The sequence below is a fragment of the Zalophus californianus genome, chromosome 8 (assembly GCF_009762305.2).
Source record: "Zalophus californianus isolate mZalCal1 chromosome 8, mZalCal1.pri.v2, whole genome shotgun sequence".
Classification (NCBI taxonomy): Eukaryota; Metazoa; Chordata; class Mammalia; order Carnivora; family Otariidae; genus Zalophus; species Zalophus californianus.
In genome coordinates this window covers 20,722,310-20,737,721 of record NC_045602.1, presented here as the reverse complement: position 1 = coordinate 20,737,721, position 15,412 = coordinate 20,722,310, and the positions used below count along the sequence as shown (strand labels likewise).

The window sequence follows — 15,412 nt, the reverse complement described above, 5'->3', positions numbered from 1 at the left end:
CAGACAGATGGGCTTTGAAGTGGCAACAGGATGGCAGGACTGTTGGCCTGTTGCCAGTGGCTTTGGGTATTCTATGTGCAGCTGGTGGTTTGGATGGGAGAGACGTTTCTGGAAGCCAGAGTAATGGTATGATGATGTGCATCTCACTCATGTTGAGAGAGAACGAGCAGTCCAAAGGAGAGATACTCATCCCTCCCCACACACATTCAGCCCAGTCTTGTGACCGAGAGAGGCTGTGGTGGTGGTGGTGGTGGGGGGGGAGACTTGGCAGTTAGACATCTCTGTCTAGGAAGTCCTGATCGCTCCCCTCAGCCTTCTGCTGGCCCCCAGCTTACCAGCCCTGGAGCTTATCACCACCCTGGGTGGCATGGGGCACAAGATTACTCTCTTGCCTTCTGTCATCTACAGGAGTCATTTGCTCCTCCTCCCAAGCTCAAGGGGGAAACTCGGCTATGCAGCTGTTATCTGTGGGCTGGTGTCACCTCAGGGGCATAGATAGCTGATCTGGGGTCTATGCTTAGCATAGAGGGAATAAACCTCTTTTGGCTTCAGGTTCTCCTCCTATAAGATGGGAATAACAAGAGAACGTGCTTCATAAACTTCACAGGATTGTTGTGAGGCTGAAATGGGACAGGGCATGTCTCTTAGCGAGGGCCTGGCACATGGTGGGTACTCAGCAAATAGCCAAATGAATGATGGCCACATTGGGCCGGGCACTGAATACCATGATTAGAAGGTTGCATTGCTTACCACCATCCCTACCCCTGTCCCCTCTGCAGACAGGCCTGACCAGGAAAGGGAGGCTAACTGGAAACTTTGCTTTTGGACCAATCTGTGCCCAAAGTTAATATGTCTGTAACAGTCACATGTTAATTTTAAGAGAACATGATGGAGGGGAAAGCTCTGGACTTCAGGGTAGGACAGACCTGGACTTGAATCTGGCCCCACCGTTTAATCATGACCTTGGGCAGCTTTGTTAACCTCCCTATACTTCACTTTTCTCATCTGGAAAATGGGGGGAAAATGGCCCCCGCTTCAAAAGGTCGGAGTGAGGCGTAAGGATGAACGAGATGTTGAAATTGTAAAGCTTTATTCACAGGGGCTGGAACATCGTGGGAGCTTCCTAAGTACAAGCTCCTGTTTGAGCGATGTACGCTCACAGGCACTCGGGGGATTTCAAGAAAAGGAGAGAAAACTGTGGGCTGGATTAGTCAGGGACTAACAGTTGTTGAAATGTATTGCGTATTTTCTTCGTGCCAGGCACCCTTGTAAGCGCGTTCAATGCATTTCATTTAGATTCTCACGACAGCCCCGTGAAGTGGCTCCTGTCATTTACCGCCGTTTTACAGCTGAGTAAACTGAGGCTGTGGGCCACGGTTCTGCCCCAGGTCACACAGCTGTTAGAGTAAGCAGGTCAGGATTTGAACCCCCGCAGGAAGAAGCTCTTTAGGAGGCTGACATTGGCATATGAGTCAGGACTGTCAGCCGCAGGGCGGGCGCAGACTCACTCATACCCAAGAACAGAAAGGCTCCCATGACGGGGAGGTTCAGAGATGCCCTGCCTCCGGGTACAGAGAGATTCGGGGACCCAGACAATGACCACAGTTTGCCATCCGTCTATCTTCAGCCCTTTGTTGTCGGGCAAGCCCTCCCCCGCAGGCAGCCGCTCCTGACTCACATCCTACCCAGTAGCATCTTTCCATTGCACCCCCTCGGGCCCGGGAGGCGTCTGATTGGCCCTGCCTGGTCACGTGCCCACTCTCCCGGGTTGAGGGGCGGGGTCAGCGCAGAGACACCCCACTCCAGCTGGTGGGGAGGGGAAGGCCGCTAGATAGCTGGAAACAAGCAAAGTCCACGAGCAGAAAAGCAGACTTCAGGTGGAGGGGGGAAGGAGGGCCTGCTACAGAGATGGTCAGACGTTTTTCAGCAGTGCAGATCCAGGGCTTGAGATGGAGTCCAAGGGACTCTTATGGCGATGGCATTAGGATCGTTCTTGATGGAGCAAGGATTTAGGTTTGGGGCAATGCTGGTTTTGCTTCTGGAAGAGAAAAGACTTCTGTGCAGGCCCCTGTTGAGGTGACACCATGGGGTGACTGACGGTGTCAGTGCTGGCTGGGGCAGACTTGGAGGGGAGATTTGGGATGACCCGCGGGGGAGGGGCTGATGAGGTTGGGCTTCGGGAGGAAGGCGGGAATGGCGTGGAGTGGGGGGGGGGGACCATGTGGTGGGGGCGGGGCGGGGGCGAGAGGTGACGTGGCGGGGATGGCTGCACCGTGGGTCTCCGGCTGAGGTGGGCTGTTGAGTGAGCCAGCGCCGTGGTTAGGCATGTAGGCAGCCATGGCAGGCACAGATGCAGTTTGGGAGGTGCAGCAGGCCCTCGGTGCCTGGGCCGCGCCGGGTGCAAGTGATGTACTGGGAGACATTAAACGTGTGGGAAGGGGTGGGGTGGGGGGGCGGGGAAGGAGGTACCACGTCTGTAGCTGGCGATGGAACTCTGTGTGGGTGTGAGCAGCTAGCTGGTCATGGTTATGCTGTGGGATGTGATGGTTTCATAAAGCAACAGAGGTGGAAGGGCTGAGCTGCGCTCAGAGAGGAGGATGGAAGCCAAACCCAACCAATGGTTGCAGTGGGGCGGTAAGATCTCCTTCCCATCCCCATTCTGTCTCTGTAAAATTCCTTTTTTAATTTCCTCACAGTAGTACATGCATATCATTTAAGAAGGCAGTACCAGCATCTCTTCACCAGAAACAGGCTCCCACCCTCTTCCTCTTCTCAGAGGCCACCCCTTCGAGCTGTTTCTTCTAGCAACTTTACATCTCACGTTTCTGAGGAATGTGCCTATTTTTGACTCTTCCATTTTAGACATTTCCCATTGATTTCTTATTTAGTAAATAAGAACGTAGCTCTCCTGCGTGGCCACCCTTTCCACTCCTACATAGTTCTTGGGGTGGGCACGCTATTAACGTCACCCTGCCAGTGTTCTTTCAAAAATGTTTTATGCGCATGTGGATATTTGCGTGTAGACGAGTGTTGTAGGCCCTATAATGCCCCGGCCCCCAAGACGACACATCCTCAGCCCCCGAACCTGTCAATATGTTACCCTTATGTGGCAAGAGGGACTTTGCAGTTGAAGATCTTGAGGTGGGGAGGTTATCCTGCACTCTGTGGGTGGGCCCACTGTCATCACAAGGGGCCTTAGAAATGGACAGCAGAAGCAGGAGAAGCAGGGGAGCGAGGGTGGGAGCAGAGGCAGAGTCATGGCCATTGCTGGCTCCGGGGATGGGAGGGGCCAGGAGCCAGGGCATGTGAGCAGCCTTAGGAGCTGAAAGAGTCAAGGGAATGGATTCTCCCTAGAGCCTCCAGAAAAGAATGCAGCCCCGCCAGCACCTTGATGGGTAGCCTGGTGACACGAACCATTTGGAACCTCTGACTCCCAGAACGGCAACAGAGCAAATTTGTGTTGTTTTAAGCCCTTAATTTTGTGGTAATTTATAACAGCAATAGCAGGAAGTTTCTATGTATATATGCATATATACACACATCCACATGCATTACATATGTGTGGATACAGACACACACGTCTTTGTTAAATCAACGAATGCAACTGTGTTCACAGCCAGGCCTTATAGTATCCTGCAAGAGTTTCCTTTATTTTTTTCCCCGGAAGTTAATAATGACCTTGTGGTGTCAGCTGCCTTATTTTCTCTCTGTACCTTCTGCTGATTGTTGCCTCACCTTCTCACAGCTGGTGGCGGGGCTCTCTGCAAGGGCAGTCACATCAAGTATGACATGTTTCAGTTCCAGTTCTCCAGTTTCTGCCGTCTGGGTGTGTGACACGTCGGAGCGGCCATTCTGGGACTTCCTTTTGTGGGCCTCCTTGGCATTCCCTTTGCCTTCTTTCTGGTTGGAGTTCCTGTTTTCTGGATCTCGTGTCTTCCTCTTGTTTGGCTTACTCCCGCTCCGGGAGCACATCGTCCAGGACAGGTTCCGAGCCGGTTCAGTTCCTGAGTTTGGATGGCAGACTGCAGACAGGGAGGGACACCTGTGGTTTTGTCGGATTGAGAAGACGGTTCGGTGGTCACGGGCATGGAGACCACGGCACTCAGCAGGCCCGAGTCTTGAGTCACTCTGCTTAGATCTGAACAGTGGCCCCCTATGGCTTCATCTGACCTCTTTTCACCTTAATCCTGGAGAATCCCTTCCTCTGTCTTGGGTGTCTTAGAGGACATCTGCTCGCCATCCCTGAGAAAGGAGTGTCTGAAAATATCTTTATTCTACCATTGCACTTAATTGATGATTAGGCTGTGTAAAGAACTCTAGTGGGAGAATTATTTTAAGAATTCCGAAGGTATCGGTTCTTTGTCTTCTTGCTTTCCACATTGACGTTGAGCAGTTTGAAGCCATTCTGATTCCTGAACCTCAGTAGGTCACTTTTTCCTCCCTCTGTGCAGGTCCGTAGGATCTGCTGTTTGTGCCGGTGTTCTGAAATTTCACAGTGACGTGCCTTGTTGTGGGTCTGCTTTCCTCCGTTGTGCTGACATGCAGTGGGCCTTTTCCACTGGGCCACTCGTGTCTTTCAGTTCTGGGAGATTCTCTTCTACTCTTTCATCGGCAATGTTCTCCCCCGTTTCTTTTATTTTCTGTAACTCCTGCTTTTCAGATGTGGAAACTTCTGGACCAGTTCTCTCTCTTTTCCATCCTCTCCCAATTTTTCGTTTTTCTTTTTAAGGTACCCTTTGCGTTGAACTTTGCATCTTTACTAGCATGGTTTGTATTTCTACAGGTCTTTTTTGTTCTCTGAATGCTCTTTTTAAATAGCACCACGCGTCCTTGTTTCATGAACGTAGTATCTTCTCTGTGCACCAAGTGTGTCTTTTCCAAGTTTTATTTTGGTTTGGTTTGGCTTATTTGTCCTCCTTTCTATTTTCCAAGTCAGAGGCCTCCCTCAGACGTCTACTGGTCCATGGTTGTCCTGTACAGGATTCAGGAGAGGGGACTGGGAGTTCTCTGCATGATGGTGGGGCTTGTTTCCTGGCAGATCCATACTGGTTAGCCCACACAAACCGTTTGGACACCATTTGGGTTCTGGGGGCAGCATCTCTGTCCGTAGGCCTTTCCTCTCGGACCGGTAAGATGCTCCAGAGAAGAAGGCGAGGGTCTAGCTGCCAGGGTTCGAGGAGCCAGTGGGGGAAGAGCTGGGGGCACTCAACATCAGCATTTAGAATAACCTTCATCTCCTTGATTTTGCTCTATTACCATTGCTCTCAACTGCTCCAGTCAACTCTGTGCAAAGACCCTGTGTTTTGTGCTCCCCAGAGAGTAAACCTTCCGACTTCCGGGGGAGGGGGTCTAGGGCTTTTCCTTCTTTCATTCAGTCCGCTTTATTTTCACACATGGGTCCTCTCCACCCCTGGCCCGGGAGGTACCGGGCGCTATTGCCTCTAGTGTCTTTTAAGGATTCTTGTTATAAATTAGGTTTGTTTTGATTTGATTTTGATTTGAAAGCAGTTTTGTCTGAAATCTGGCCATCACAAGTCTGCTGTCCAGACCCCAAAATTGTGTTGGTGGTGTGTCCTCTTTGTTCGGCCCCCTCGTGTGGCTATGTCTTTAAAAAAGTGTTCTACTAAGTTGGATTTAGGAGGTAGTGAAACTGGGTGTGCATATTCAAAATCCCAGTCCTTTTTCCACAACGGTTTTGTAACTGGAGTGGTAATAACGGTGAGCGTGTCAGTTGTGATACCAAGACCTTTTTATGACGGGATTCCTTAAACATTTGTGGAAGTTATTGTTAGAAACATTATTTACGGCCCCTGTGGCCATTAGAAGTATAAGGGAGGAAATAAAAGCTGCCTGTCATGGTGGTAGGGTTCTTGGCATGGGTTTTTCTTTGGTGGTGGTTCTTGTGGTGCAGCCCTTGGCGTGGGTGAGGCAGATGCTTCGGTGCCAGGAGCAGTAGAACCATGCTTGGCCAAGGACCGTCATGGTGGACACAGGCTGCTGTGTTGGGACCGTGGGCCTCGGGGCAGGTCCCTCCCCTCAGGAGGGCTGCTTGAGAGAAGGAAGCTTCTAAGGCCAGGTGGGAAGCGCTGTGTCGAGTCCTGGACCATAGCCACCACAGCCCCCCCCCCCCCCGGCGTTGTGCAGCACATGGCCTGCCTAGCCATATGCTGGGTGGTTTTAGATGATGCCGGGGGACTCTGAGGAACACTTTCTGACAGGTCTGTTCCACTGAGGAACACAAAGGAACCTATAGACTGACCCAGGTCAGCTGAGTTTGCTGTGAGGCTAGCGCATCAGCTCAGATATCAGGGGCATGTGTGGAGGAAGGGGAGAAGGAAAGAGCATTTCCCTTCCTTTCCGGGGTGTCTGTCCTCAGGGTCATGCCTTGTGATGTTCTGCTTTTCCCTCCTACTTCCTTCCTCTTCTCACTGGCAATTAGAGAGAGGTTCTCTGAAAGTGTGTTTTGTTTTGTTTTGTTTTGTTTTCTCACAGAAGTTCCCTGGATATTTCTAGGCCCCAGGGCAGTGCTGAGACAAACATCTGGCAGAAGGTTATCTGCCTTTACTTTGTGCCTGGGTCTTCATGGACTCCATGCTGGGGCTCTGGGGCTCCCGAAGGTGTCCCAGCCTTGGCTGCTTCTCCCCTTTGCCCTTGGCGCCTCCAACCGCTTGGCAGGGCAGGGCTAGAAGACGCCTTGTAGATCATGTAGGCCAACTTTCCCATTTCATGGATGAGGAAGCTGAGGGGGGCAGCCCCGGGCAGGACTAGAACCCACATCTGCTGACTCCAGGTTCAATGTTCTTTCCAACCAGACTCTGCCTCTCTTAGCTTCCGCATCCTTTTGAAGGTTTTGCTGTGGGCGGGGGTCATTGGATATGTTTGTGCTAACAAACCGGTGTGTGGGTTTGAAGCGGGAATCGCTGGCTGATAATGGAGGGAAGCCTCGTGGAGTTCTGGGTTGGACCAGTTCTGCAATGGACTCTCGGGAGTTGTTTCTGGGCGGTGGTGTAAGCTGGGGGACAAAGCTTCACAGAGACCGCCCTCAGAGCTTTAGTGAGAGAGATCTGGATTCAAGCCTCTGCTTTGACTCTGGAAGATGGATAAATCCTAATCTTTTTGAGCCTGAGGTTCACTGTAAACGAGGGATGGTAATAGCAATAGTAGCTGCCCGAAGGCAGGCGGGCAGGCCGGCCTGTCACGTGCTTAGCACCGCGTCTGACACATGAAGCAACACTCTCTACTGCTGTACACGCACGCGTGTATTGGAGCAGCAACCGTGCCCGGGGCCCAGTCTGGTGCTGAGCTTAGCAGTGCGCATTGCACCTGGAGTTTCCTTAGGGCGCTCACCTGTGGGGCTTGGAGCACTTTCAGCCCGGTGAGGTTTTTAACTTGAAGCCCCTCCTGTCCTGGCCCTAAGGAGGCTGCTCCCAGCTCCAGCCTCCCCCTCCACACCCGCGGCAGAGCCCACCTCCCAGCGAAGCGCCCGTCCCGGGGGAAGGGGCTGCGCCCGTGGGAGACCCAAGCCTGTGCTTTCTCCAGTGCCTGGTTTTCCAGGGAGCCTTGGCTGGAGGGGGATGGGAGAAGAAGCCCAAGAGGGAGGGGAAGCCGGGGAAGCAGAACGGGAACTGGAAGGGGAAGGGTGTGGGTGGGCCCAGATCCAGCTGCCTCCCACTTTCCTTCTCCCGCCAATCCCCTCCCTGCAGGCGGGTGCACTGGAGGCGGGGGCTTGGCCCGTGTTTCCTCCTGGGGGGTGGGGAGCCGGAGAACTCGGTGTCTCTGAGCGGAGGGAGTTGAATCTGCAACACCCCCACCCCTAGCTGAGGCCTGCGTCAGGGGCTTTGTTATTTTACTGGCTTAAGGCCCACACCTGAAGCAGGGAAGATGAAAAGCCCCTAAAATAAAGCCGTGTGGGTGCGGAGGGCCCCCTCAAGCCCCCCAGTTTCCCGAGGCAAATGGGGCCGGTTCGCGGGGTGGCGGGGAGAGCAGCCCCCGGTCCGCCCTCAGCGCGGCCTTGGCTGTGGCCTCTGCCCGCCAGGACATCCTCCCAACGGCCCGGCGGACCTAGGCCTTCGGCCTGGCCGCAGCCCGAGTTCAACCTCAGCTTTCTCGGGGCCCAGGCGCTGGTCCTAAAGTGAGGTGACATTCATTTCACTACATCCTGTGACTGCAGCTCACTTCCTCCACGTGGTGGGAGCGGGGTGGGGGTGGGGGCGTGAGGGGAGGACAGGTTAGAAGGAAAATGTAGCAGGGCTGGGGACCTCTGGGATTTCCCAGGGGGTGGCTGGGTGGGAGGGAGGGTGCAGGAAGCTTTCAAAGGAGAGAACAGAAGTGAATGAAGAGAAGGGAGGAGGCAGGAGGCAGTTGGAAGGCCCAGAAGAGGCTCCCACGGTGCCACAGCAACCCGGAGGCCCCGGGAGACTGTTGCCACCTCGGAGGCAGGAGGCGGCCCTGAGTCGGCCTCGGTTTCCCCCCCGCTCTCTGGCGGGCTGGGCTGGCCGGAGCTGCCGGTGAGCCTGGGAAGAGGAGTGGGGTCGGAGGAACAGGCCTCACGGGGCAGCGTGGGGGGGCTGAGGGGAGGGGGGGTGTCAGGTGGGGCCCGGACTGGGGGTGCCCTGCCCTGCTGACCCCTCTTGTCTTCCCCCCACAGGTGGAGCCACTGGAAGCCCACACCGCAGGCAGCCGGAGTCCGAGTTTCACCGGGATCTATGTCTAAGTTCTAACTCTTGCTTACAAAGACCACGATAATTCCTTCCCCAAAGCCCAGCAGCCCCCCAGCCCCACGCAGCCCCAGCCTGCCTCCCACCGCCCAGCTGCCCGCGATGCCCTCCAGCGGCCCCGGGGACACCAGCAGCTCCGCTCCGGAGCGGGAGGAGGACCGCAAGGTGAGCGGTTGGCTCTGCCCGGGACCCCCGGGACCCCCGGCCCCAGCCTGGGGAGGGGAAGGGGGAGGGCCCGTCCCCAAGTAATGAGAGCTCTGGTGTGCTGAGCGCTGGACCGCGCAGCTCGGTCTTCACGCTGGGCGGCGGGGAGGGCTGATGTCCCTGTTGGGGCCATGGCTTGTAGAGGTTCGGTCTTGGGGGTATGGCGGGAATTTGAAGCACGCAATCAGGCTCCAGGACCCAGGCTTTTTAACTCCCCTGGTGTTTGAGCAGAGCTTCAAGCCCTGGGTCTGTAGACCCAGGGGTCTACAGAGGGCAGAGTAGACCCAGGCTCGGGGGGCAGCCTGGCAGAGTGTCCCCAAACCCAGATTCCTTTCTGGATTCGCCTCTACCAGCTCTGTGTTCTCAGCTGGGTCACTTGACCTGTCTTAGCTATTCCCCAGGGTATTCGGTAGCTCTGGGAGGCCAAAGACAAGTTCGGGGAGGCCCAGTAGATAGGAGGCCACGTGAGGGCTCCCCCTCTCAGAGCGCCAGGCACACGGTGACACCAGTCATCCTGGAGATGGTGATTTCCTGCCCCTCACCCCTACCCCGGGCTCTGAGTGTCACTTCTGACCACGGAGCCAATGACGCCCTTGTTCTCAGAGCCCCCTGCGGGGTGACCTCATCACCCTCTGCTGAACTCCAGGATGGGCCTGAATCAGAGGAGATCCCAGCAGCCGCGCAGGGACCCCAGCTCGGGCCCGACAGGCTGCCTTGGGACCTCACCAAGCTGTGTCCACCCACAGGAAAGCCGCCCTGAACCCCTAACAATTGGGCTCTATTTTCGCTCTCTGGCAGTGAGATGATAAACCCCACCACCACCTTTCTGGGGAAGCTGTACCAGCCACGGGCCTTTCTGGGGTATCCTGTCTGCTGTGCCTTGGTCCGCACGGTTCCCTCTGCCTGTTCCCCTTTTCCTGAGCAGGAGGGAGGGGTGGTGATGCTCGGTAGGAGGTATAGTTTGTCCTTCTGGAACCAGAACGGACACCTGGCACCAGGTATTGGCCCCGGGGCACTGCGAGGAGTGTCCCATCTGCTTGCCCACCGTCGGGGACAGCTCTGAGACCCGCTTATGCTCCCTGATGCGCCCCCATGCATGCTCAGCTCTTTCCTGGGCTCCCTCAGCCTTACAGCCTTTTTCTGTTCTCTGAGTGGTTTCCAGCCAGTTGGTTCTTGGGAACAGTCCTTGAAATAAGTGGGGGCAAAGACTGATGGCCCGAGTTTACAGGGGAGGAAGCTGAGCCCAGCTACTCAGTGGTGGGGCCAGATGAGAGCCTGGTGGATCAGAACCTTTCCCGCCGCCGCACCTGTGTCAGTCCTTGTGCGGACACACACGCAGGTGTGTGCACGAAACCCAGTCACCGGCCTCCCCAGCCTGGAATCATGCAGAATGCCCTACTGGGGGGTGTATACCCAGCAAGCCGGGGAGAGGGTGCTTGCTGTGGCCCACTGAGCCAGGCTCCCAGGGGCTACAGATCCCCTTCTTCCTGACCCCACAGAGAAAGAACAGGTAGTCCAGGTTATCCTATGGGCCTTCTGAGCTACTCCTGTCTCAGGCAGCAGTCGACCCACACAGAGTCAGGGCCACCTGCGTCCGGCCACCTGTGCTCTCGAGTGGAGGCTCTGGATGATTCCCTTCTCCCCATCGGGTCTGTTTTGCTCCTCTGTTGGATTAGGTGACCCTGACCTCCCTACCTGGTCTGATGCCCAGACTGATGCTGACAGAGCTCTGTGTCCATACACTGGCAGGTGGGGGTCAGCTGCACCCCCCCCCCCCCGCAGGTGGGGAAGGTGGGGACAGTCAGGCCAAGCTTCTCTTGTTACCGGACGGTGCTGCCCTAGATAGCAGAGCCCCTGGCTCCGTCGCATGGAGAGCAGCAGGGCAGGCTCTCTGTTCTGACAGTTCAAGATAGAGAAAATGCACTGGACGGAGTCAGAAGCCCAAGGCCCTGGTCCCAGGCCCGAGTATGCCACTTCCTGGAGATGTGACTTTAGGCCATCTGGGCTCGCGTTTGCTCGGCTGTAAAGTGGGGATAGTAACTCTAGCTGTGCCTGTTTTACAGGGTGGTTGTGGAAGTCAGATGAGGTCATGGGCATGGAAATGCCCTGCAAACAGCAAAGTCTGGTCCAATTATGAGGGATTACGATTGCTATTATTATCTACCCATAGTAACCCTTCTGGCTCATGCGGCAACAAACACACACCCAGCCCCAGATTCTGGTGCTGAGAGAGCGGGCTGATAGACGGGGGCTGGGGCTCGGTGGGTGCTCCTCCCCAGCCGCCCACACCCACGGGGCGCATGCTGGCTCACCTGGCACACCTCCCTGGCATCTCTGGGCTGGCTCCCACAGCTCCGGGGAGCTGCCCGGGGAGGGCGGGTAGAGACACTGACAGCCGCCCACGGCAGCCGGAGAAAGCCAGGCCTGGGGCAGAGGTGCCATGTCACTGCAGAGGGGGAAGATGGGCTTGGGCTGCAGCCCAAGGAGCCTGGCAGAGTTGCCAGGGGCACCTGGCACTAAGGAACTATTCGGTGAGCCAGAGGGAAGGGGTGTGGCCACCCCCTGGCCTTGGGCCCCACGTGCCCTTCCAGCCTCCTTCCCGGCCACGCCTCCACGCACCTTCCACTCCGGTACTTCCTGGAGCCGCCAGCCCTTTGTTTATGCTCCTTCCTCCGCCTGGTGGGCCCTTTCCCTAACTTTCACCTCTCCTCTCTGATCAAAGCCCTTGCTTCCTTTGGTCTGCCTTGAATTGCAGTCTGTAGGGGACCCGCGGTGCTTTTGAGAACGCCAGTGGCACCTGGAAAGGTTAGAAATGCCAATCAGAGCTTCTGGGGCTGGGGCCCAGCAGTCCTTGTTTTAGCCAGACCTCCAGGGCATCTGAGAAGTACCGGTGTGGATAACATCCCAGCCCCACTGCTGCCCCTGGAGGACAGGGCCTGACTAGCACGGAGTAGGTGCTCAGGAAGTACCTTGTGGCTAGGGTAGGAAGGAAAATGAGAGTGGTAAGAGCCCTCCACAGGGGAGTGGTGGGGGGGGGGGCTGGATCTGGCAGGCTGGATGCGGAGCCAGGGGTGAGAGCTGAGGAGCTGGGAGTGCATAGAGAGATGTCTGCCCAGCGCCCCTTCTCTGCCATCCATATGTTGGTTGGGGAGGGAGCTAGTGGGGAGGCTGGGACCATGCAGGTTTGGGGGTGCTGAGCGCTGGGGTTCTCGCCAGGCTATGTTAGCCGGGGAAATATGGCCACAGTGGAGGGAGGGGGAGCTGGCCGTATGGGAGATGGGTGGGGAGGTGAACAGCAGGGAGAGGCCAGGAGGCAGGGTGGGGTGTCAGGCCCTGCGTGGAGGGGAGGGGAGGGAGAGAAGGAGCAGGAAAGGGGCCCGAGAGCATTCCAGCCTTGGGGCTAGAAGGGCCTCCTCAGATCCCCAAATATGAATCAGCGCCTGGCCAAGAGTCCAAGCCCCAGGCTGGGCCCCCGATCGTGCGGCTCCCCTCTTTCCTCTGGCCTCAGAAACACAACAGCCAAGATGCACTGAGTGCTGAGTCTCTGCCAGGTGCTGTTTTAAGCTCTGTGCTTGCGGGATCCCTTCGGTCTGCCTTGAATTACGGTTTGTAGGGGAAACCCGCGGTGCTTTTGAGAACGCCAGTGGCACCTGGAAAGGTTAGAAATGCCAATCAGAGCTTCTGGGGCTGGGGCCCAGCAGTCCTTGTTTTAGGCAGGCCTCTAGGGCATCTGAGAAGTACCGGTGTGGATAACATCCACTCTTCACTCTTAGGGCTGCTCCATAAGGTACTTTTCAGCACTCTAGCTTTTTAAGCACTAAATGGATGCTTAGACACCTGAGGTCACTTGCCTAAGGTCACACAGCCAGCGAGGGGCTAGTCCAGGGGCGTGGCACTCAGCCGGAGGCCCCCTGCATGAAGCGGTGCTTTCCGGCCGGGATGCCCCACAGCCCTGCCCATGGTGCTTCTGCTGCAGGTCCAAGGGTGTTTATCTAGACTGGAAGTCGGGATGGTCAGAGAATGCTTTACTCGGTGTGGCAGTGCTTTTGCCCTGGGGTGGAGTTTGGCGGCGTTCATGTCCAGTAAGAATTCAGAGGCTAGCGTGCACGCACGCCCACATACGCTCCAGACACACACTCTTCCGTGGAGACAGTGCCGTGGCCACGCTGCTTCTTGCCGTTCCTCCCTTCCTGCCTGTGTGCCCACCTTCCTCCCTCCTGCATTGTTTCCCTTTTTTCCTCCTCTTCTCTTTCCTTCCACGTACCTTCCCAGGTACCCAGCACGTAGTAGGGCTCCGCAGTTCTGTCAGATGAACTGAATAAACCTTCCTGGAGGACCTGGTAAAGGAAAGAGGTTAGGAAGATACAAGTCCTGCCTACCATCCGGGGCGGGGAGGCCCCTCCTGGACAGCTGGGGAGTAGAAGTAGAAGCAGCAGCAGGGGATGTGGATCCGTGCTGGGCGAGCACAGCATGTGGGCCTGAGTGCCTGTGCGTGTATGGACGTGTGTGTGTGTGTGTGTGTGGCCAATGCTGTGGCCGGGCTTCTCCCTCCTCACCCGAGGCCCGCCCGGAGGCCCGGCAAGTGCCGACTTCCCTTGGGCACTCACCACTTCCTGCGGTCGGCCCACAGGCTTGAGGGCACCCTGGGTGGGTTTCTCCCAGCTCCACTCTTCATTGTTCTTGCTGGTCCGTAGGGCTGTTGCCTGCTCGGGCACGCTCTGCCTTCATTACACTCAGATGCCCACACACCGTGGCTGAGGGCCTGCTCTTTGCTTTATAATAGTCCCTATAGGGCTTGTTGAAGTAGTATCCCTCTTAGGACATTCAATCAGTTACAGAAAAGGCAGCTGTCCCCTTCCCTCTTCAGGAACCCAGCTAAGAAGAAGGGTGCATCCATTTTTAGCTCAGTGGAGTCGATTAGATGCTTGGGCACGTGCAGCAGGTGTTTAATGCACACGGTGCCCACCCCTGCACTGACGGGGACCTGTGTTTCCGTGTTCAGATTCTCTAAAGTTCTCTAAGTTAGGACAGGCATACCTCAGAGAGATCTCGGGCTCATTTCCAGATCACCACCGTAAAGTGAGTATCGCAAGAAAGCAAGCCAGAGGAATTTTTTTTTACTTCCCAATACATAAACATGTTTGTACTCTACTGGAGTCTATCAAGTGTGCAATGACACATCTAAAAAATTTACATACCTTAATTTAAAAATAGTGCTAAAAAATGCTAACCCTCTGAGCTGTCAGCAAGTTGTAATCACTGGTCACCATAACAAATCTAGTAATAATAATAATAATAATAAGGAAACAATTTGGAATATTGCAAGAATTACCAGATTGTGACACAGAGACATGAAGCGAGCAACATGCTGTTGGAAACACTTGCTGGACGCAGGGTTGCCCCACACGTTCACAAAACGTGCGATATCCGCACGGCTCGGTGAGAGGAGGTTCGACCGTGCGCGTCCGGTTCAGGTCAGTGCAGTTGTGAGCAGGCGTCACTGGGACTCTGGAGACACACCAGTGTTCGAATCTGGACTCTGTTGTGTGACTTGGCGACGTGGCCTCTGAGCGGGGAAATGAGAGGTTTACGTGGTGTGTGTTTTAACACGGGGGCCTGACACGTATTCCGTTGGTCTTAGGACTTACTTTGGATAACTAGCTAGCTTGTTCTCTACCTACCTAGCGAACTCTTTATCTACCTGCCTACCTGCACATTCATGCTATAGATCCACTGCAGCCCCAAGGACCTCAGGGGCACAGGATAAGAGTGTGGAAAATACAGGTGGGGTGTGAATGGTGTGGGTTGAAAGTCCACGGAGAACCCGGCATGTGGAAGGAAGGTTATTTCTGGGTCCTTGAGAACAGGCAGGCCTGAGGTCCCTCGTCCCTTCACACACTGAATAGAAGCAGCACTGAGGCAAGAGACAGGGAGCCCTAACTCTTGTTGGGAGAGGCTGTGACTACCTTCAGAAGCTCGGGTGAGGCTCCCTCAGGCCTTTATTGGTCAGGCTGGGGATGCCAAGAAGCGTGTGCCCCAAGGCCTTGGTGGGAAAAGCTGAGCTCAGCTCTGCAGAGTAGAAAAGGGCAGGCTGCACTGGGTGTCCCAGGATGCTGGGGGGGGCGGGGGGGGGGGTCGATGCCCTTCCTTTCTGGCACCTTGGCCTGGCCCTGCCCTGTGAATTAGGGATATTACTATAACCATGCCACAGAACGTTTGCACAGTATGGAAGGGCATATCAAGGAGTTTCCTTGGCTTGGCAATTAACTCACTTAATCCTCACGATTGCCCTGGAGGCGTCGCCTCTCATTATCCCCATTTTAGAGATGAGGAATTGAGGCATAGGGAGGTTAAGATTAAGTTCGCAAAGGTCACGTGGCTCTGAAGCAGTTTCATCTGGATTCTTTCCCTCTTTAAATCAAGAAGAATCATGCCCTATGTAGTGTTGTAGTGCCTCCAGAAAGGGGGTCCCTGGTGGGATTGGGATGAGC

At 55.5% G+C, this 15,412-nt stretch overlaps 1 protein-coding gene across 7 annotated transcripts in view; it reads left to right on the top strand.

Moving 5' to 3' along the window:
* DNMT3A (DNA methyltransferase 3 alpha) overlaps nucleotides 1-15,412 on the top strand; it is a 102,229-nt gene that overhangs the window by 17,260 nt on the left and 69,557 nt on the right. For 5 of the 7 annotated variants that reach the window (XR_004820239.1, XR_004820240.1, XM_035728771.1 and 2 more), the window contains exon 2: nucleotides 8,648-8,882. Coding sequence is in view for 5 of the 7 variants with exons in the window: in XM_035728771.1 (XP_035584664.1) it covers nucleotides 8,820-8,882 (63 nt within the window). In the remaining 2 variants the exon portion in view is untranslated. Of the gene's footprint in view, nucleotides 1-7,688; nucleotides 8,132-8,311; nucleotides 8,508-8,647; nucleotides 8,883-15,412 lie in introns of those variants that run through there. The other 2 variants (XM_035728772.1, XM_035728770.1) reach the window with 2 other exon arrangements.